The following is an 18,584-nucleotide window of genomic DNA, read 5'->3' on the forward strand; positions in this document are numbered from 1 at the left end:
TGCATTTATAAGACTATTAGTTCTGTGACAGTAGATTATTTTATTTCAAAACAAAGTTAAAAACAAAAAAACTCGAGTTGGGTATTTTCTCATACGCTCACTAGAAATTTGCACTGCTAGCTTAGTGTCTTCTCAATTTATAAGTTAATGTTTTAAGAACTGCCTTGCTTATTGTCAGTTAATTTTATCTTGCTTATATCTAATGTCTGACATAATACTGTGATACTAGCATTCCAACAGACTCTATTTGATTTGTTACTGCTCTATAGTTTAACTGGAGTTATACAGCTATAAAATTACACACATTCAAGAATAGAGTTATAGAGTTATAAACATTAAAAAATTACTGTGGCTATCTAGTTCCTTCACAATCCCTACTGACCAAATTATTCCGCCTGTTTCTACTAACACTGCATTAATTACTGCTCTTCTAATATATCATGTACAGTCTAACTACAGCTGCCTGCCTCCTTTAATACCTGCTCATTTTTACATCAACCTCACCTAAACCACCCCTTCCATCCTGCCCTCTTCCATTTTTGCAGAATTATAATAGCCATATCTCAATGATCCTTTAGCTCAAAGAGCCTACAATCTTACTCTCCTGACTTCCTGACTAGCTGTATGGAAACAAGCCTTAAAAATAGAATATATGACCAACTGATGCCCTACAAGCTTCCCCAAACCACCCAAGTGAAGCAAAGTATGTCTATGTAATATAACTGCAATTTGTCTGTTTTTAACATTGTAACTAGTCTGTACCTTACCACTAGAACTCTCCTTTCCCCCTTCCTATCTTTTTACCAACAGTAGTAAACAGTCTTCTGTTCTTCTCTACTTGCCTTAATTAACTTTCTTCCACAGTACCAGCTAACATCATATAATTTTCTTCGTGTAGTGCTTTACTCCTTACCTTTACATAATACTTGCACCTGGAACGATAGTGAAAGCATTGACATCTAACTCATAATTACATTGTACTCCTCTGGCCTTGCAAAGTCTTTGCTTATAAAATTTTACCTTATGTTCTGCCTGAACTTCTCTCCTTTGTGATTGCTTCGCCTGAGCTTTTCCAGCAGCTTGGTGTAGCCCACTCCATTCGCTCTCATTATGCTCTGGGCTCATTCTGCTCCCCTACCCTACCTCTATTCTCACCCACCCCCAATCAAATTTATACTGAACATAACTCTTCCCCCTCATAATCACCATCCAATACACAATCTAACCACCTCACTCTATTAACAGCTATGGAATGATAATTACTACCTTACATTCACTCCATTTCTCTTAAACATGCTTCACCTAAAATACAACCTCTCACCCTACTTAACCTTTTCTATTTTAGCCACTTCACAACTACTTAAAACTCTCTCTCCTTCTCTTTCTACTATCACTACTTCAATACCCAACACACAAATCCTATCACACAACATCATGCTTTCTCCCTCGCACTCTATTTTCATATGATCTCCAATCACCTCACTAAGCACACTTATACAACTCACATCCCTCAAAACCTTTCTAACACCTCCACCAGTAAAAACATCTACTCAGGCCACATATTTGCATTGGCACAACCAGAGGAGAGGGCACATAGGTTCTCTCATACAAGTGCCAACCTGATTTAATAGCACTATAGTCACCTCAATAAAATCCAATAATTTTCAACCTCTACCAAACTTAACCGATTACATCACAAAGTCACCAAGGTCACTGCTAAAACAACCCTCCCTGGCCATCTCATTAACCATCTCCTCAACCTTTCCCAGTGCTGAGATATTCATCACAACCCTGGACCTACACAGTCACCTCCCACTCCTCATTCTCACCCCTCAAAACATATGCTACTTCTAACAAATGTACGTAGTATCTATAATAAAATTACTGACTTTCACCCATGGCTTACACAATACTCTCCAGATATAGTAGCAGTCAGTAAAACCTGGTTAAAGCCACATATCCAAGATTCAGAAACAGTTCCTCCAGCATAGAATATTCTAAAAAATGACAGAACTCATAAGAAAACAGGCAGTGTAGCATTAATCTACCATAACACCTATACTATCTCTCCCCTCTCAAAACAAGTCCCTTCTTTTAGTAATGCAGAAATTCTCTTGACATCCTTACAAGTAAATAATTCTACACAAATATGTATCACAGTAGTTTATATACCCCCTGGCCAAAATATTTCAACACTAGACAATTTTCCTTTCCTGGACTACCACAAATATTAGCAAAGAAATTATTATTATGGGTAGTTTAAATATCAACTGCCAAACTCTCATCACGGATTCCCCAAATAAATAGTATTAACCTTCATTGATTTACACAGCTTATCACTTCCCCCTACCAGAATGCAAAATAATCACAGAGGTGCAACCTTATACTGGATCCTGGTATCAGATCCCCACAAATACTCCAATTCCAACACACTCCCAAATAACCCTAAGTGACCATTTGCCAGCTTATACATACAGAACCCTCCACAGGAGCTTAAACTTCATACTTACAAAACACCAAAATATCTAACCAAATTCAACCAACAACTATTCAATAATATCTTAAAAAAAATGATAAATTGATCCTCACTGAAAACATTACCACTGGATGATGCCATTAACCACTTTAACAAAGTCTTCTAAGACACCCTTAACAGCATAGCCCCTCTTCGTACTAAAAGAACAAAAGTAAACTATACACCCTGCCTAACTAAAGCCACAAAACAAATATTGCAAACTAGAAACCGAGCCTGGAAAACCTGTCATAAGAATAAAAATTAGACCAATCTACTTGTATATAAGCAGCTACAAAATAATTGCTGACAAAAAAACTACTACTCTCAACAACTAACCAGCCGACACAACAGCCCCAAAAATTTCTGGAAAACTATCTCAGCACTACTCACTCCTGGGTCCATCCAAAACCCTTCACCAGCCCCTGACAAAGATCCATCTGTAATAGCTAACATATTCAACCCACTCTATAGATAGTATAGTAAACTATCCTACACCAAATAGAAACTTCCAACTTCATAGTCCCACCCAAATCACCAAATAGCAATTGCAGTACTAAAACCCCCCACAACCAGGGAACTTCTATAGCTATCTCAATAATACCTATTTTCCCTCTACAACATACTCCCACCTCTCTAATACATAAGCTTCTTCTCAAATTAAAACCTCACTCCCTCTCTGTGGACAGCCTTATTTCAGAATACTTAAAACTTACTACAGATGCAATAGCCTACCCTGTCAGCATCCTGATTAATAGATCTATCACAGAATTTGAAGTTCAACTTTTGAAAAAAAAAAAAATATTGTAATACCCTTACACAAGGGTGCAAAAAACAATGAACTGACAAACTACCGACCAATCTCTATCCTCTCCATTTTATCTAAAACACTGGAAAAATGTATACATATACAACTAGTGAAACATCTAACAATCTCCTTGCTCCCACCCAACATGGTTTTTGCCATGCATACAGCACAACTACTACTACTATCATTCACAGATACTGTAAACAAAGTCTTGGACTCTGGCCAACTAACTTCTGCAATCCTACTGGACCAAAGGCCTTTGATACAGTATCCTATTAGAAACTATTACAACAATTACCTACACTAGGATGCTCTCTACTTACTCAAAAATGGTTTGCTAACTACTTACCCAATAGACAGCAATATGTTCAATTGCAAATATGTCACAATACCTGGTTAACAAAACTGGAGTCCCGCAAGGATCCATAAATGGACCCTTACTTTAACATTTTCATTAAGGATCCACAGTTGGACCCTTAACGTTTAAACATTTTCATTAATAATCTTTATACTGCCTCCCTTCAAAGCACACTCATTCTATACGCTGATTCTACCACTATCTCCTCCCCCAATAACATTCAACATCTCCTAAAAATGAGACAAGATGCCTTCACCTCTACTGAGACCTGGCTAAATGATGCACAATTACTACTTAATCTCAATAAGACCAAACTGTTATTGTTCACACTAAAGCCATCTGTGTATAACTTTAAAATATACTCACAAAATAATACAGAAACAGAAACTGTAACTCAAGCAAAGTTATTGGGTATCACCATAGATGATAAACTCTCCTTTGGACAACATATACTAAACACCATTAAAAAACACATTTCAAGCTTGGTAAACTTTACAGACACCAGCATTTCATGGACAACCCCACCATAAAACCTCTTGCCAATACTTTCTTGCTTCTCTCCCTCTTGTATGGGGCCCCTAATTCTCACTAACCTCCACATGTCTTTAAAACACAAACTGCAACCATGCCACTGCAAAATAGCTAAATTTGCTACTGGCATATGTTACTGCACACATCACTGGAAGAACAATAAACTAAACTGGCTAGGATTCCCCAATTACCTTAATTTAGTACAACTGTTTCTAGCACACAAAAATATATAAGCCAGACAGATGCCCAGCATTAAAACTTATCTTATAGCTCTATACCCCTTGAGAAATCTCCGTTTAACCAATAAAGAGCTTTTAAAAGTATACAAACCTAAAAAAGACCTGTTTTTTTTACTGTAAGCCTCTACTCCTTTACCACTGCAAAAGTATGGAAAGCCCTAACCCTTTAAGACCTTCAAACTTGCTTTAAAAATCACTAACGCTCACATCTGTCCTTGCTCCTCATCTAAAGACTAACATACTCAATTCCTATCTCTTTGCTATATAGCAGATACTACCCGTTTCCCCTCCCACTGCTGCTTCTCCTCTACCCATTACCTCCTACTCTTTTCCCTAACTTATTATCCAGTTTCTACTTACTGTCTCATTCTTCCAAGTTCCAAATCCACTTCCAACCCCCCCTCTTCTCAGCATACCTAATTATACCATACTCCTATATTCCAAACTGTATCTACTAGTGCGTACTATACTAACCCTCATATCATACTCCTATATTCCAAGCTATATCTACTCGTGCCTACTATGAAGATAGGTGAAGGTTGCCAGCCTAGCCAGATATAATTCTCTAGATAATTCTGTCATTTGTAAATATTAATGCAAGTCACAAGCTTGTTCTCTTAAATGTGAAAAGACTGCATTGGATATTGAACTGCAACAATGTAACAACAGTGCACTCTGCTGTAAGAAAGCTAAGTCAAACATTTTATGACAGACTGATGTCAAAATTTGGAGCCGATAGGTCTAGAGGGAGGCATCCTGCCTATTGTTTTGAGACCACAGTTAATGACTAGAATTTGCATGTATACATGTCCTTTATTGCTCTGGTTTCAGACCAGGTGTAAAGAATGCAAATATACTTTCCGTTAGCCTGGGAACACCAGAGAAGTGTGAAGAATTATGTCATGTGAAGCAGCTCTGTGTTATCAATTTAAAGAGAGAGAATCTGAGAGCTCAGAGCATTTTGTCTTGAGAACATTCAACATCACCAGCACTGTCTTGCTCTAGATGTAAGTTATTTAGAACTGTGTTTTCTCTTAGATATAGCTAGGAAATAGGAAGATTAGACTAGTTTGTTTTTCTGTGATGTCAGAACTTTTTTTACTGTTCTATTTTAAGTATTTTTCTGTGATCTCTGAACTCTTGACTAGCACTGTGTAATAAGTATTGTCTTGTGTTTTATTCATTATTAAATATTTTTAAACCTTTTAACTGTGGCTGTTTTGTGTAGAGATAATTTAAGCTCTAGAGTACATTGCATATATATAGTGATACTGAACCAAGTCACTCCAAATAAGACTTGACTGTTAAGTTGCACTTACCATTGGGGTAATAATATTGCACAATAATAATTGGACACCCTTTTACGGGCCTTTTAGTAGCTGATAAATATTAGCTGGGTGGTGGCAGTGATTTCTACCATATAGTCTGGGTAAAAAGGGTACAGCTGGAGAAAATGTGCCAGCCTTCCCCAGAGTGTCTGTGTGGTTGTATAAACGCTTATCTCAAAGTGTGTGTGTGTCGGCTACTTGGGCAGGGACACAAAGCACTGGCTGGACAGAAAGGATGCTGGAGGTTTTAGCTTGCCCACTAGGCTGAGATCTGGACCCTATAGCTGTGCCAGTGGGGAGTCTTATTGGGGACCTGGAAAGAAAGGGAGAAACCAGCCCCAGACTGACTGTGATCTGTGTGTGCTCTTAAGGGAAATTGTACTTTACTGTGTGTATATTTACTATCCTTTCCCTATATGGTCCCCTTGCACTGGTGTAGTGGTGAGGACTGAGGCTCCTTGATTGCTGGGCCAGGGCACGGGAGTCACACCTACAATACTAACCCTCATACCACTTCTCTCTACATGCTACTACCCTTAACTACCATATTCCCTCTGTCTTGTAACCTATACTTAAACCTTTCATTCTTCAAAATCTACAAACCTAAACAACTTCTTAATCAAGATGATTTAATCTACCCTCTAGTAAATATAGTTTATCTATTTTAGAAAGAACATTTGACTGTAAATTATTACGTTAAATTGTATTATGTCTAAAATTGTATGTGAAGTGCACAAGTGTTAAACTGTATTCTGCTTTAATAGAATGTAAAGTACACACATAACTGTAAATTGTAACAATGTCTGTATTTTTTGTGGAGCTTTTCTCCCAGGGCCTCTGCTGAAAATCAGTTTCTGACCCAGTCGGACTTTCCTTGTCACCAAATGTCAAATAAATAAATAACTTATGGGCTTGGAAGCAGGGTTACTATGATTTTCAGTTGTTGTGCCAGGTGCTATCTGTTTTGATTGTGCACAGGGCCACTGAGAGATACTTTTAGGAGGTCTTGGAGGTTTGGTTGATTACAACTGAGTACCTTTGCATATGTGGGTCTTTTATTCCTTAGTGCTGGTAGTGAGTGTTCTGGGATGCAATGCCAACAGCCTGGTTTGCATTTTTCGTGTGTGTGTGTATGTTGTAGCTTTGCATCCAATGCCATTTGTGTATCTACATCTCTCACACACTGTTTGTTCTAAAATTAGATGTACAGATATTTATAGCAGATTTAAATCAGAACATTATCTGTTTACGCAACCTGAAATGAGAATAACTGTGTGGACTGTGCTAGTGCTTTTTTTAATCTATTTAAGCCCTTCAGGGTTTTTAAGACATATGCAGAAACAGCAAGACTGGATGACTGGCAACTCCTCATGATTCTACCCTCCCCCATATGAATGTGCTTGCTTGTGGAGTGTGTCACAGTGGTATTAATGCTGACTACTTGGTTCTAATACAATCATTTCAGCAAAAACAAATTTGAATATTTCTAAGACAGGGCACTGTAGAGTTGCCGCTATAGCAGATAATCAGAGTTTGCAGTGCTTTTCCCTCTTTAGAGGACAGTTTTTTTTTCTCCTGTCTCTTATCTAAAGGACCACCTCAAGGGAACTATCCATACATGTGCATTACATACATAATCTGTCAGCAACTGTTCATAGGTTCACAGTCAGGTATTAGGTTAGCTGCCCTTGTGGTCCATTTTAAATGTAGCTATTTTCCCTTGAGAAGGTGAGAATCAAACTTTGGACCTTGTGTCTGTGAGGTAAGCACCTTGACTGATACACCACCTCTCTCCAAATCTTGTACTATCTTCATTGGTTTGCTGTCTCTGATAAATGATCTCAAGATTTTAATGCTTGGGTTATTTTATTCCCCACCTGCAGCCCTGAGTTACTCATAACACGTCAAGTGATACTGATGCTTTCCACCTGCTGCTTGTTGTCCGTTTCTTACTTTAATTTCTGGTGCTTAATCCCAGTTTATTACTCAGTCTCACTTGTTGCCTCTTGCCCTCCTTTGCTTTTCAGCATTTACTTTTTTGTTCTAGACCCACACTGATAACTATTAAATTTACACAGAAAAATGCAACTCCCAGAGTTAAGGTAATTTACTGCACAATACTTGACAAGAATGCCTTGAGGGTAACCAATTCTACTGCAGGCTTTTAAAGACTTACAGGATTAATAACAGAGTACTATAGATTACAGTTCAAAATAACTCTCAGAATCTGTGGACAAGTCAATACAAAGCATGTGGACTTTATTGTGGTTTTTTTTCCAGCACATAAGCAACATATCCAGCTCCATGCAATGGCCTGCTGCTCAAAGGCTAGGACTCATGAAATAAGGTGTATTAAGTGATGGAGCAGTCTGGCAAAGCAAGGTAGCAGGAAGGCTCCAGAAAGTTCAAAGAAGAAGCTGTTGTGTGAGAGGTCAGCATGGCAAGGGATGTCTGCCACAGTACACAAAATTATGGAAGGCACTGTTGTGGTCTACATTCATGAGATGTGATATTCAACAGAAAGTACAGTTGTGTAAAATCTTACCATAACAGTAGATGTACTTCCCTTCACTGTTGCAGTGCCAAGGGTAGCCCTACGTCCGGCCAGTATACCAAAGCCTAAGAATTTTTAGAAGGATACTGTATGCCCCACATGTGTTCCCCACTCATGGCGTAGGGCATAAAGATGACGTACGAACGTACCTATCTCAGAAGTGAACAGTCCCAGGAGGAATAACATTCCAAGCAGAAAAAAGGAGGAACATATCAAATCCAGAAGGAAAAAAGGAAAGGGAATACATAGAAAAAGGGTGAGAAGGGAGGGAGCAAATATTGCAACAGTGAAGGGAAGGACATCTACTCTTATGGTAAGATTTGACACACCTGTACTATGTCCTTCCATGTCACTGTTGCAGCATTCCTTAATTAAGGGAGAGTACAAAAGGTCAAGAGGAAACTTGGGAGGAAGAAGGCCCAGCAAAGCCCTCAAGAAAGCCATGCAGGATAGCCCTGCCAAATTCAGCTCTGGGCCTGGAAACCACATCCAGCTTGTAATGATTACTAAAAGTATGGACAGAAGTACAAGTAGCAGCCTCCAGGATGGAATTGGTACCCACCCAATCCCTTGAAAAAAGCACCAGAGGAAGGCACAGCCCTGGTAGAATGAGCCTTTACAAAAGTAGAAAGGATTTTCCCATGAAAGCAGTAACTAAAGGAAATGGCCTTAGAAATCCAAGAAGAAATGGTTTGCTTAGCAACAGACAAACCTACAGATCTAAGATGAAAGATAAACAAAAAGTTGCTAGACTTGCAAATGGCCTTATTCTTATCCAAATAATATTGTATGCTACCTATGAATATCCAAGGTGCGAAGAACCTTCTCATTAGCAGACTGTGGAGAAGGAAAAAAAATGGACAAATTAACAGACTGAATAAGAAACAAGTTATTAATTACCTTGGGCATAAAAGAAGGATTAGTATGAAGAGACATCCTGTCCCTATGAAAAACTAAAAAGGGAGGGACAGCCATAAGGGTCTGAAACTCAGACACTCCTAGCCAAAGAAGAACAGACTTCCAAGTAGAGTGCTGCAAGGAAGATGAAGCTGTAGGCTCAAAAGGAGTTAGAGTCAATTTTTCAAGAACAAAATTAAGGTCCCACGAAGAAGGAATAGGTTTCCCCGGATGTCTAATGTGAAGAACGCCTTTAAGAAATTGTTTGACCTCAAACCTAGAATCTAAAGGAGGAGTCAAAGGCAGACGAGCAGAAACAGCTGAAAGGTGAACTTTAATTGAAGAGTATGGCAACTCAGCATGGACTAATTCACTCAAATAAGAGAGAACCAAAGGAAGCCTTACTGACATTAGGAACCACTGTAACGTTCTCATATAGAGCCTGGTTAGAGGAAGTATAGGAATAATGGAAGCCATGTAACCCACAGCCTTTAGAAACTCCCTGGCTGTAACCGAGGCCCAAGAAAGAAGGGAATGAAAAAAGACAATTAGAGTCAGAGCCTTGGGAGGCAGCAAGGATGCCGGTATAGGAATGGTCTGGAGCCTGCATCCAAGAAAAACATGATCCTGAGGAGTCAGGAAGGACTTCTGGAAATTTACTGTAACAGTAGGTCTTGCTAGAGGCAAATGGCATCTTGGAGGTGCTAAAGCAAAGTCTTTGGAGAGGAAACCTGAATTAGCAGGTTATCTAGGTAAGAAAAGATTTGAATTCCCCTCATCCTGCAGAAGGCAATTACAGGAGCGAGGGAAGACCCTTGGGACAGTAGAAAGGCCAAAGAGCAAAGCAGAGAACTGGAAATGCAAAGAAGAAACAGAGAAACTCAAACATTTCCTGAAACTGGGATGAATAGGGAAGTGAAGATAAGCATCCTTGAGATCCAGACAGACTGTAAAAGCCTGAGGTAAAAGAAGGGAAAACAGGGTCTGAAGCAACAGCATTCAAAAAGGAACTTTCAGAAAGGTGTTGAGCTAAGAAAAATCCAGAATGGGCGTCTATGTGCCTTCTTTCCTGGGAACCAGAAACATTCTGGAATAAAATCCTTTCCCCCTTATGAGGAGCAGAAACTGTTTGGATGGTGCCTTGAGACAAAAGGCTGGGTAGTACATCTGGAGAAAAGAATAGCTGTTCCTGAGGAGTTTGAGGAATGCCCAAAAAAGGAACCAAAGAGATTTTTGTCAAAATAAGCATTCATCAATTTGGCCTTAATATAATCAGGCAAAGGTTGAAGGCAAACAGAACCAAAGGCAGCAGCTCTAAAAGAAGCATCAGCTGCATCATAACTGCACTTAATAGAATGACGGGCCACTTGAGAAGAGAATCCCAACAAAGACAACAGAGGAGTCAGCAGGAGAACGTATGCAAAGAAACTTACAATCATCAGGCACCTTATAAAACCTTTCAGGTATTTTAGGGGCTGGGGGCTAAGAATCAGAAGTCTAACAAGCTGCGGAAAAAGTGTTTAACAAGGCAGAAATGACAGCAGGAACAGCAGAGAGTTTTGGAGACTCCATCTGTGGAGTTCATAATGCCTCTTCTGAACGTCAGAAACCTGGGTACAGTCCATTTAACGAATTCCATCAAACGAGAGATAGTATCCCCAAAGGAAATTTCTTCAAAGGGAGAATCTGGATTAATGGAGTCCTCCTCTTCCTCAGAACCATATTCTAACAGAGAAGGAATTTGTGAGGAATAAGCATAAGACTCTTCCCCAGAGTCTTCATCAGAAGAGTCCCAAGTCCTGATCCCGAGAACTCTTAAGAGGAGCAGATGACTGGGGACAATGCAGGAACAGAAACTCCCTGAGGGGCTTCAAGACCATGATTGCATTAAGCAACCCATGTGACACCCTTCATTCATGCTGAGTATCCTTTGGAGCACAGGAAATATGTTTTGTTTTCTGCTTCTTTTTCAAAGGGATGTCAGCTTTAAAGATCTTAGGAGGTACAGACTCTTGCAGACAATCAACGTAGTGGGAATCTCCTCCCTAACAAGAATCTGCAGATCATTCCTCGGTCCCTCAGATATGATCAGCCATGGTTCCCCCTCGACATCCATAATGGACATCTGCAGAGCCTCTGAGGACATGCGAGAAGATGGATCCATGTTGGCCTCCGAAGAGGTTGCAGCAGAGGAAGCCAACGGAATAACTGATCAATCCTCCAGGTTTTCACCAGCCTTGAGAGAGACGTCCAGTGGAGGCAATATGCAGCCAAATCCAGCCTAGCTTTTTTGGTCTTCTTGGCAGATGGCTGACCCTTAGGCTAGAACTACTCCGTCATTGCACCCTGTGCCAACAACTTACGACAATTCTCTAGGTAAACAGACAATCAAAATTACTAACAGTAATCAAAAATTTTACATTTATTTTTTTATATATAGGTACAATGGCTAATATGTGAGCAGATTTATTCTGAATGTTTTAGGCAGAATAGGTTTTAATTTGGAATGTATGCCCAATAACAATATGTGTAGTGTTTCATTTAAGGTTTTGATTATGTATTGTTATATCTGTTATAATGACAGTTTCTTAGTGTCAATGTTTAGGGATAAAGTATGTATATTTATTGTTTTATATTGTGTTATCTGGCAGCAGGTAGAAAATGAAGTTGTTTCCCTTCAAATGGTTAAGTGAAGGGCTCGCCCTTGACTGTTGCAGTATTTAAAGAGTGCAACTGCAGCATTTGAATTTTTAAAGTCTGAGGAAGCAGTATGTGAAAGCGCTAACCTGTTTGATGTGAATAAAAGATCTTTGCTTTTATAGATCCTTTGAGGATTCTGGATAATTCAAGTGAGCCTGGTCGCCTCACACGTGGTGCTGTTGGATTTACTATTTTATTCATTTTCCGTGGTGAGGCTTGATGGATAAGAAGAAAAAAACCCAATGGGGCACTTATCTGAAAATGGCTTGGTAACCAGCAGATGAAGCAGCATTCAGACGAGCAATCAAAGATGGCATTTGGACTGGCGGTAAAGAAGATCTTAGGTAGGTACATCTGTACATCACCTTTATGTCCTATGCCATGAGCGGAGAGCATTATGTATGACGTACGATGTCCTTCTAAAAATCCTAAGGCTTTGGATATACTGGCCGGACGTAGAGCTACCCTCGGCAGGGGATCCCCTTAGTAAGGAATACTGCAACAGTAATATGGAAGGACATTAACTATGCTACTCACATTATTTGCAAAACATTAGGATAAATCATGTTTCAGCAACAGCATGCCTGCAGTCTGACTTAACTAAATAAGGCACTGGAAGCATTGCCACCATGGAGAGGGAGAAATCAAGGGTAACAATGGTAAGCCAGATGCTATCATGAGAAGTGCAGGAGTACAGGAGCATTGCCACCATGGACGGGGAAGAAATCAGGGGTAACAACAGCTACAAAAAAGAAGTGCAGGAGTAAATGGGCTGCATCAGTTTAACTTAAGTTGATCTGTGTTTTGTTAACCATTTAACCGAATTCTCTCTCTCTGTCTATCGGTCCCTTTTTGATCACAGCCCAGATCACAAGCAGATATTAACAGCAGAGTGTATCCAAACACCAGTATGTTTTTGGGAGTTGGGATACAACTGAGTACCCAGAGAAATCCCATGGAAACAGAGGGAGAGCAAGCAAAACTCCACACAGTATGTGACCAAAGGTAGATTCAGTCCTGGTCTATGAAGCAGACATCTTACCACTGAACCACCATGCAACTTTGCTGTTGATAAAGAAAGTGCTGCTGGGAAAGGAGTTAGGCTAGACAAGACAAGGCACCATGAAAGTGGCTAGTGACACTGTTTGCTGAGTAGTAATGGTGGTTGTTGTGGTGAAGCAGGTACAGCCTGATAAAGCAGCCTCATCACAGATTCAGTGAGGTGATTATGGAGTGATGGCCTACAGCTGAGAAGCATTGGTAGGTTTCTGATATCTGACAGGACTGAGTTCCAGACTGTGGTGGCCAATTCAGTGTTTGCCCTGTGACACACAAAACATAGTATGGTTTGGTTCATGTACATGCTGTGGTACTTTTAGACCTTGGAGGTCAGTAGTTACGAGACGCAAAAATCACAAAGAAAAACGTTGATTTAATCTCTTCTGTTGAACTGGTACAAGGTGTATTTCTTTAGTAAATTTAGCAACTGCTCCTTTTATATATATTTCTGTTTTTCAATCTTATCAAATCTGTTTTTTTTCTTTTTCCTGTCAGTAGCATGTAACCTGGAAACTTTTGCTCTCCTTTGAATGATTTTCAACAGTCTTCAAAGGTTTCTCAGTTACTTAAGAAGAAAGTACCTTGAAATGCAAAGTACTAGCTTTTGAAGAAACACAAGACTCCAAAATTACGCTCTGACCTTAAACAAAATAAGTACTGCATTCACTAATCTGCAAGTTCAACATGTCTACCACAACTGACTTAATGACCAGTTGTAACACAATCTTACTGCATTTATCATCAATTTTTTTTATTTTTCTCTTTCTCTTTCCCTTATGTTGTTTCATTATAAAAGACAACTTTGCCACTGTACAGCAAGATTTCAGTATCAAGCTGCAGTACAAATGTTACTTAAATGGCAAAAAGAACCAAAAATAGTGCATAACAACACATACTATATATGGGAGTGTTGTAGCATCTGTGTAAGTAACTTTTGCAGGCATGAGGTGAGCAACAGTTCTGGTAGAGAAGTACAAACTGCTTGGAAAATCTGGCCAGTGTGTATAAGACTGAAGGTATGTAAGCTCAAAAGTTATGATGCACTCATACAATGAGATGCTCTATGAAGTCATTTATGTTGCAATGTGAATGCGATCTGCACGTAAACAACTCATCACATCTATTACATGCATAACTCACATTTCAGTTTTATGCCCAGCAGCAGAATAAGACTAACAAGAAATGCCTGCCATCAGACCATATAAGGGTAATGCTACCATATACACCCATGGAATATAATATGTTTCTCTGATGAAACTATGAGCCCACAGTCCTACCTATCAGCTTCATAACACAGTACAAATGGCTATACAGATGTAGTGAAGCACAACATTACACAAAAATGACAGACTGAGGAAGAAGAGGAACTCTGGTGAGATGGTCTTGGGATGTCATGAAGACACACAAAACATTCTCAAATTCTAAGGTACTGGCAAAAAAGACATTTTCAGAAGTATCCCATGTGTACTTTTTTCTGAATACAAATGATATCGACCTCCGGGTGCAGAGAGAGGTGACTGTATGAAGATGAACTCAGGAATCACAGAGACAGAGACAAATGATCATATACACCAAAGGTTAAGAATTAGAAACCACCTGCCCAGTTCTTTGTAATCCACAATGGACATGGGAACCAGTTATGCTAGATCATTTTAGCAGCAATCTTGAAGGATATGTAAAATCCAGTGTGCACTTCTCGGTCTACAATGGACAAAGAAACAGTATGAAAATGGACACTGCATGACAATGAACAGATGAAAAAGCTGATCTGCTTGAACAGTCAGTGAAACAGAATAATAAAGGATACAGAGGTGTCAAGAATATCTATTCACCACTGAGATGATGAAGATGGCTGCAGGTACTCTTGTCAATCTGGTCAGTGCATACAGAAAACTGCTGAAAAAAATATGCCACAGAGGGCTGCCACAGAGTAATGTGGGTTCTGCTGAATGACCACAAAAGGCCACAGAAAAAAGTAACCATCTGGTACAAAATACAAGTCAATCTTCCTGGTGAGCACAAAAAAATCCTGGTGAGAATTCATATGCAAGCTGAAAGCAGGAAATTAACCAAAATGTGAGGACTGCCTACATTTACATCATAAGCTGACATCTGCACACAATACTGGGGTAGGTACCTCTATGTCAGAATGACAGCGAGCATTTTAGTCTGAAGAGTGCAAAGCCTTAACCCTGATACAACTGTATGAAACAAAGTCATGTTAAAAAGACAGTCTTGTTTTCTGACGAAGATCAGTGTTTTCTTATCGACATCACTGTTTTCTTAAAGTGTACTGATCATGTTCTGGAGAAAGAATAAGCATCAAACCTCTGGTGTTGGATAGAACCTTCTACCATATACAATACTAAATAATGCAGTTTGTGATGCAAAAATTGCCTTGTTTTTGCATTTTTATGATAAGGCCAGCCCTTTAAATTTTTTTTCACAGAGCTGAAAACCCCTGTGGTGACATCATAAAGATCTGAACCCATAATGCCTCGATACCGAAACAAATGTATAAGCTACCACCATACTAAATGCATCAGCAGGACTTGCATCCTTAAAAGACCAGTTGTCTAACAATTCTTGCATGAGGAATGCTTCATAATGAAAAACAACACACGATTATGCAGTATTGAAACTATAATATAAGTGAGAAATGGCTCCTCTAAAGAGGTAAATTGCTTTGAGTACCCATAACACTTTGCAGTCATACGTAAATCATTATTCAAAACCTCCTAAAACATTATTTTGCGGGTGTGGCTTTAGAGATAACTTTAGTAAGTAGTGAAACTACAAATTAAACACAGTAAAATATTCATTTTTAATATTCTTTTTTTGCAAAATCTTTTGCAGCTTTAAGATAAGTACAAAGGGAATGGAAATTAACTGTAAAACAAAGATACTTCCATATGTGATAGATACAATTTAAGTGGAAATAATTTAAAGCTTTACCTGCATACATGTGGTATGTCAGTCTTTCAATTAATTTTAGAACAGTCCCTCCTTTAATCATAATTCCAGTTTTGCTTTGCACACTGTCTTCAAAAACAATGTTACCCTCAGAATCTTGTTCAGCAAAACGATACACGTCTGGATTGGGCAGTCTGAGTGGTCGTTCCTGTTCTTCATGTAACAGTACAGCATCTAACATTCGATCCAGAGTACTCCGATAGTGGAGTGAAATCAAGGCTGCCATCCAGTTATTTTTCTCCTCAGCAGATTTAGCTGCAAACAGTACACTGTTTTCATCTTTCCTAACAATTTCAAATGCATGCCTGTATTCTGCAGTGTCGTCTTTGTCAATGATTTGGACTTTTCTCATATGAAACTTTTCCTTCACCTTGTATTCACCACTACTGGAACTGGGGAGCCGTGACTGTCCATGATTGACCTTACAGCTGATCATTAAGCCATCAAAGAGGAAAATATGGCGTTCATGCTTCGCTCCTACTTGCATTAGCGTACCTTCCATGATTAATTCATTGCAGCACTGTCCAATGTCCTTCCCTTCCCAGCCATCAATATTCTTCTGGATCTCATTCATTTTCTTTATGGCTAGGTGTTTGCTTCTAACTTGGCGACTGTAGAAACGGTAGGCAGATTCCCTATACAGATGTAACAAATGCATGTTACTTTGTCAAAAGGGTGGGATGCAAGCATGCTATTTAACATTTCTACACTACTTAAAAAAACAGAGAGTGAAGAGTAAAGGCAGACGTATCAATTTAAAACAATTAACAAACAACCTCATCATAGTTAGCACTATTATTTCAATAATCTTATATATATATATATATATATATATATATATATATATATATGCAATAATTGATTTCAATGCATGCTACTATTTTAAAATGTACTTCTCTTGTATTAAAATGAAAATGTAAAATCATGCAAGCCTCCCCAGTTTCAGTCTCAATGAAGTGTTTATTTTGAGAAGTAGGCACTACACAAAAAGATGCAGAATAATGATTATTTTTTTCACAAGTGTAGAAGCTTGACAGGAATTCTGTTAGCAGTGGGAGTTCTAATGATGCAGAACTTGCTAAGAAAACCTCACCAAAGGACAAAATCAATCAGTTAACTAAAGAGAACTGGAAGTTGTCTTCACATCCAGAAATATCTTTCCTATACAGGTTTTGTCTTGTGCAATGAAATGCAACACAAAATGAAGCCAAATAAGAGATGAGCATATTTTAAAAGAGCAATACAAAACAGATAAACTATACATAAGGAATCAGGGATAAAAATCTTCCAATCAAAGTTCACCTTGGGAATAAGGAATAAAACAGCTTTCTATTGCTAAAACTAAACCAGTATTCACACAATACAGAAGAAAAACAAAAGCAAAACTGGAAAAGCTCACACATGCTACATTACCCAAAGATTAAAACACACATAAACATATTTCAAATGAGGGAAAGTCTTGTTGACATTCAGAATAAAGAGCACAGCTTGTTAACACTGTGAAGTAGAAGTCTTAACCCTTGACTCTGCTGTTGATGACCTTGTTTCCATTAGCGACCAGAGAAGCTAGTCAGGGGGTGGATTGAACAGCGGACAATTGCTCCTCCTTTACCTGAGTGAAGGTCTGGGACTAATGATCTTCCTCTAGGGAAATGATAGGCGCACAGTCTAGCTAAGGGTGTTCGTGGGCAGAGCTGCACACTTGTAAAGGCCCAGCATACCAGGCATTGCACTGTACTTTCCAGCCTTCATGGAGGAGGAATCAGGAGCAATGAAAACCCTCCTGACCTCTAAAGGATGATGACCATGAACAGCGACTTTCAGCTCCTTCTCTCTCTGTTCCCCTGGAAGCTGGGGGGGGGGGCAGGGATTTACTGGGCCAAGAGTGGACTGGGAAGGGTGAATGAAGACCTAAAAAAGTAAAAAGAAAATGGAGCCATAAGAAATACAAATGATGTTAAAAAGGCTTTTTTTTATTGAACAAGGGATGACACTGTATAGTTAGTTGCAAGTTAAACAGGAAAAGGGAGCTGCAAAGCATACAGAAACAATTATGTAAAACAAATATGCAGATAGAAGAAAGGGATTAGGAAATTCCAGAAGGTAGAGAACTGATGCAAAAACTTGTACTTCAGCTTGTGGTTAAAAATAAATAAATAATAAAAAAGCTTAAATATCCACAAAGCTTTACATGTAGAAAGAAAAAAGTTAAATAACTAAGAAACAAATTCTAATGCTGGATCACAAGTAAGGTAAGTATGTAGCAAGTGGAATGGATTAACGGCATACTGTTATGATTAGAATAAGGTTTTTCATTGCTTTATTATTGGGCGCAGTGAAAGTGAAGTCTATGGTAGTAAAAGGAATGTATAGTGACCTGTATATTTAATTATGGCTGCATCCTAATGTAACGGAAGAATGTGGAGGAGGGGACTGAAGAAGCTTTATCTAGAATTCCTCAACCGTTATGAAGTCAACCCTGCCATCACAAAACAAAGCTCAGATCAAACAAAATGAGAAGTTATGTACCTACCATAACGTTCCATGTTAGTTGTCTTCTCTCGCCTTCTTTCTTGCTTGATGGGTTCGGAGCCGATCCTCGGCTCCAACTCGGCACTTGCTAAG

The 18,584-nt window shown here is 39.0% G+C and overlaps 1 protein-coding gene across 1 annotated transcript in view; it reads right to left on the reverse strand.

Moving 5' to 3' along the window:
* Positions 1-18,584, reverse strand: part of SOS2 (SOS Ras/Rho guanine nucleotide exchange factor 2) — a 2,018,564-nt gene that overhangs the window by 943,723 nt on the left and 1,056,257 nt on the right. The window contains exon 10 of the mRNA XM_044074288.1: positions 15,942-16,594. Coding sequence (XP_043930223.1) covers positions 15,942-16,594 — 653 coding nt within the window. The remainder of the gene's footprint in view (positions 1-15,941; positions 16,595-18,584) is intronic.

This window comes from Protopterus annectens, chromosome 6.part0, assembly GCF_019279795.1.
Source record: "Protopterus annectens isolate FY-2018-M chromosome 6.part0, PAN1.0, whole genome shotgun sequence".
Taxonomy (NCBI): domain Eukaryota; kingdom Metazoa; phylum Chordata; order Ceratodontiformes; family Protopteridae; genus Protopterus; species Protopterus annectens.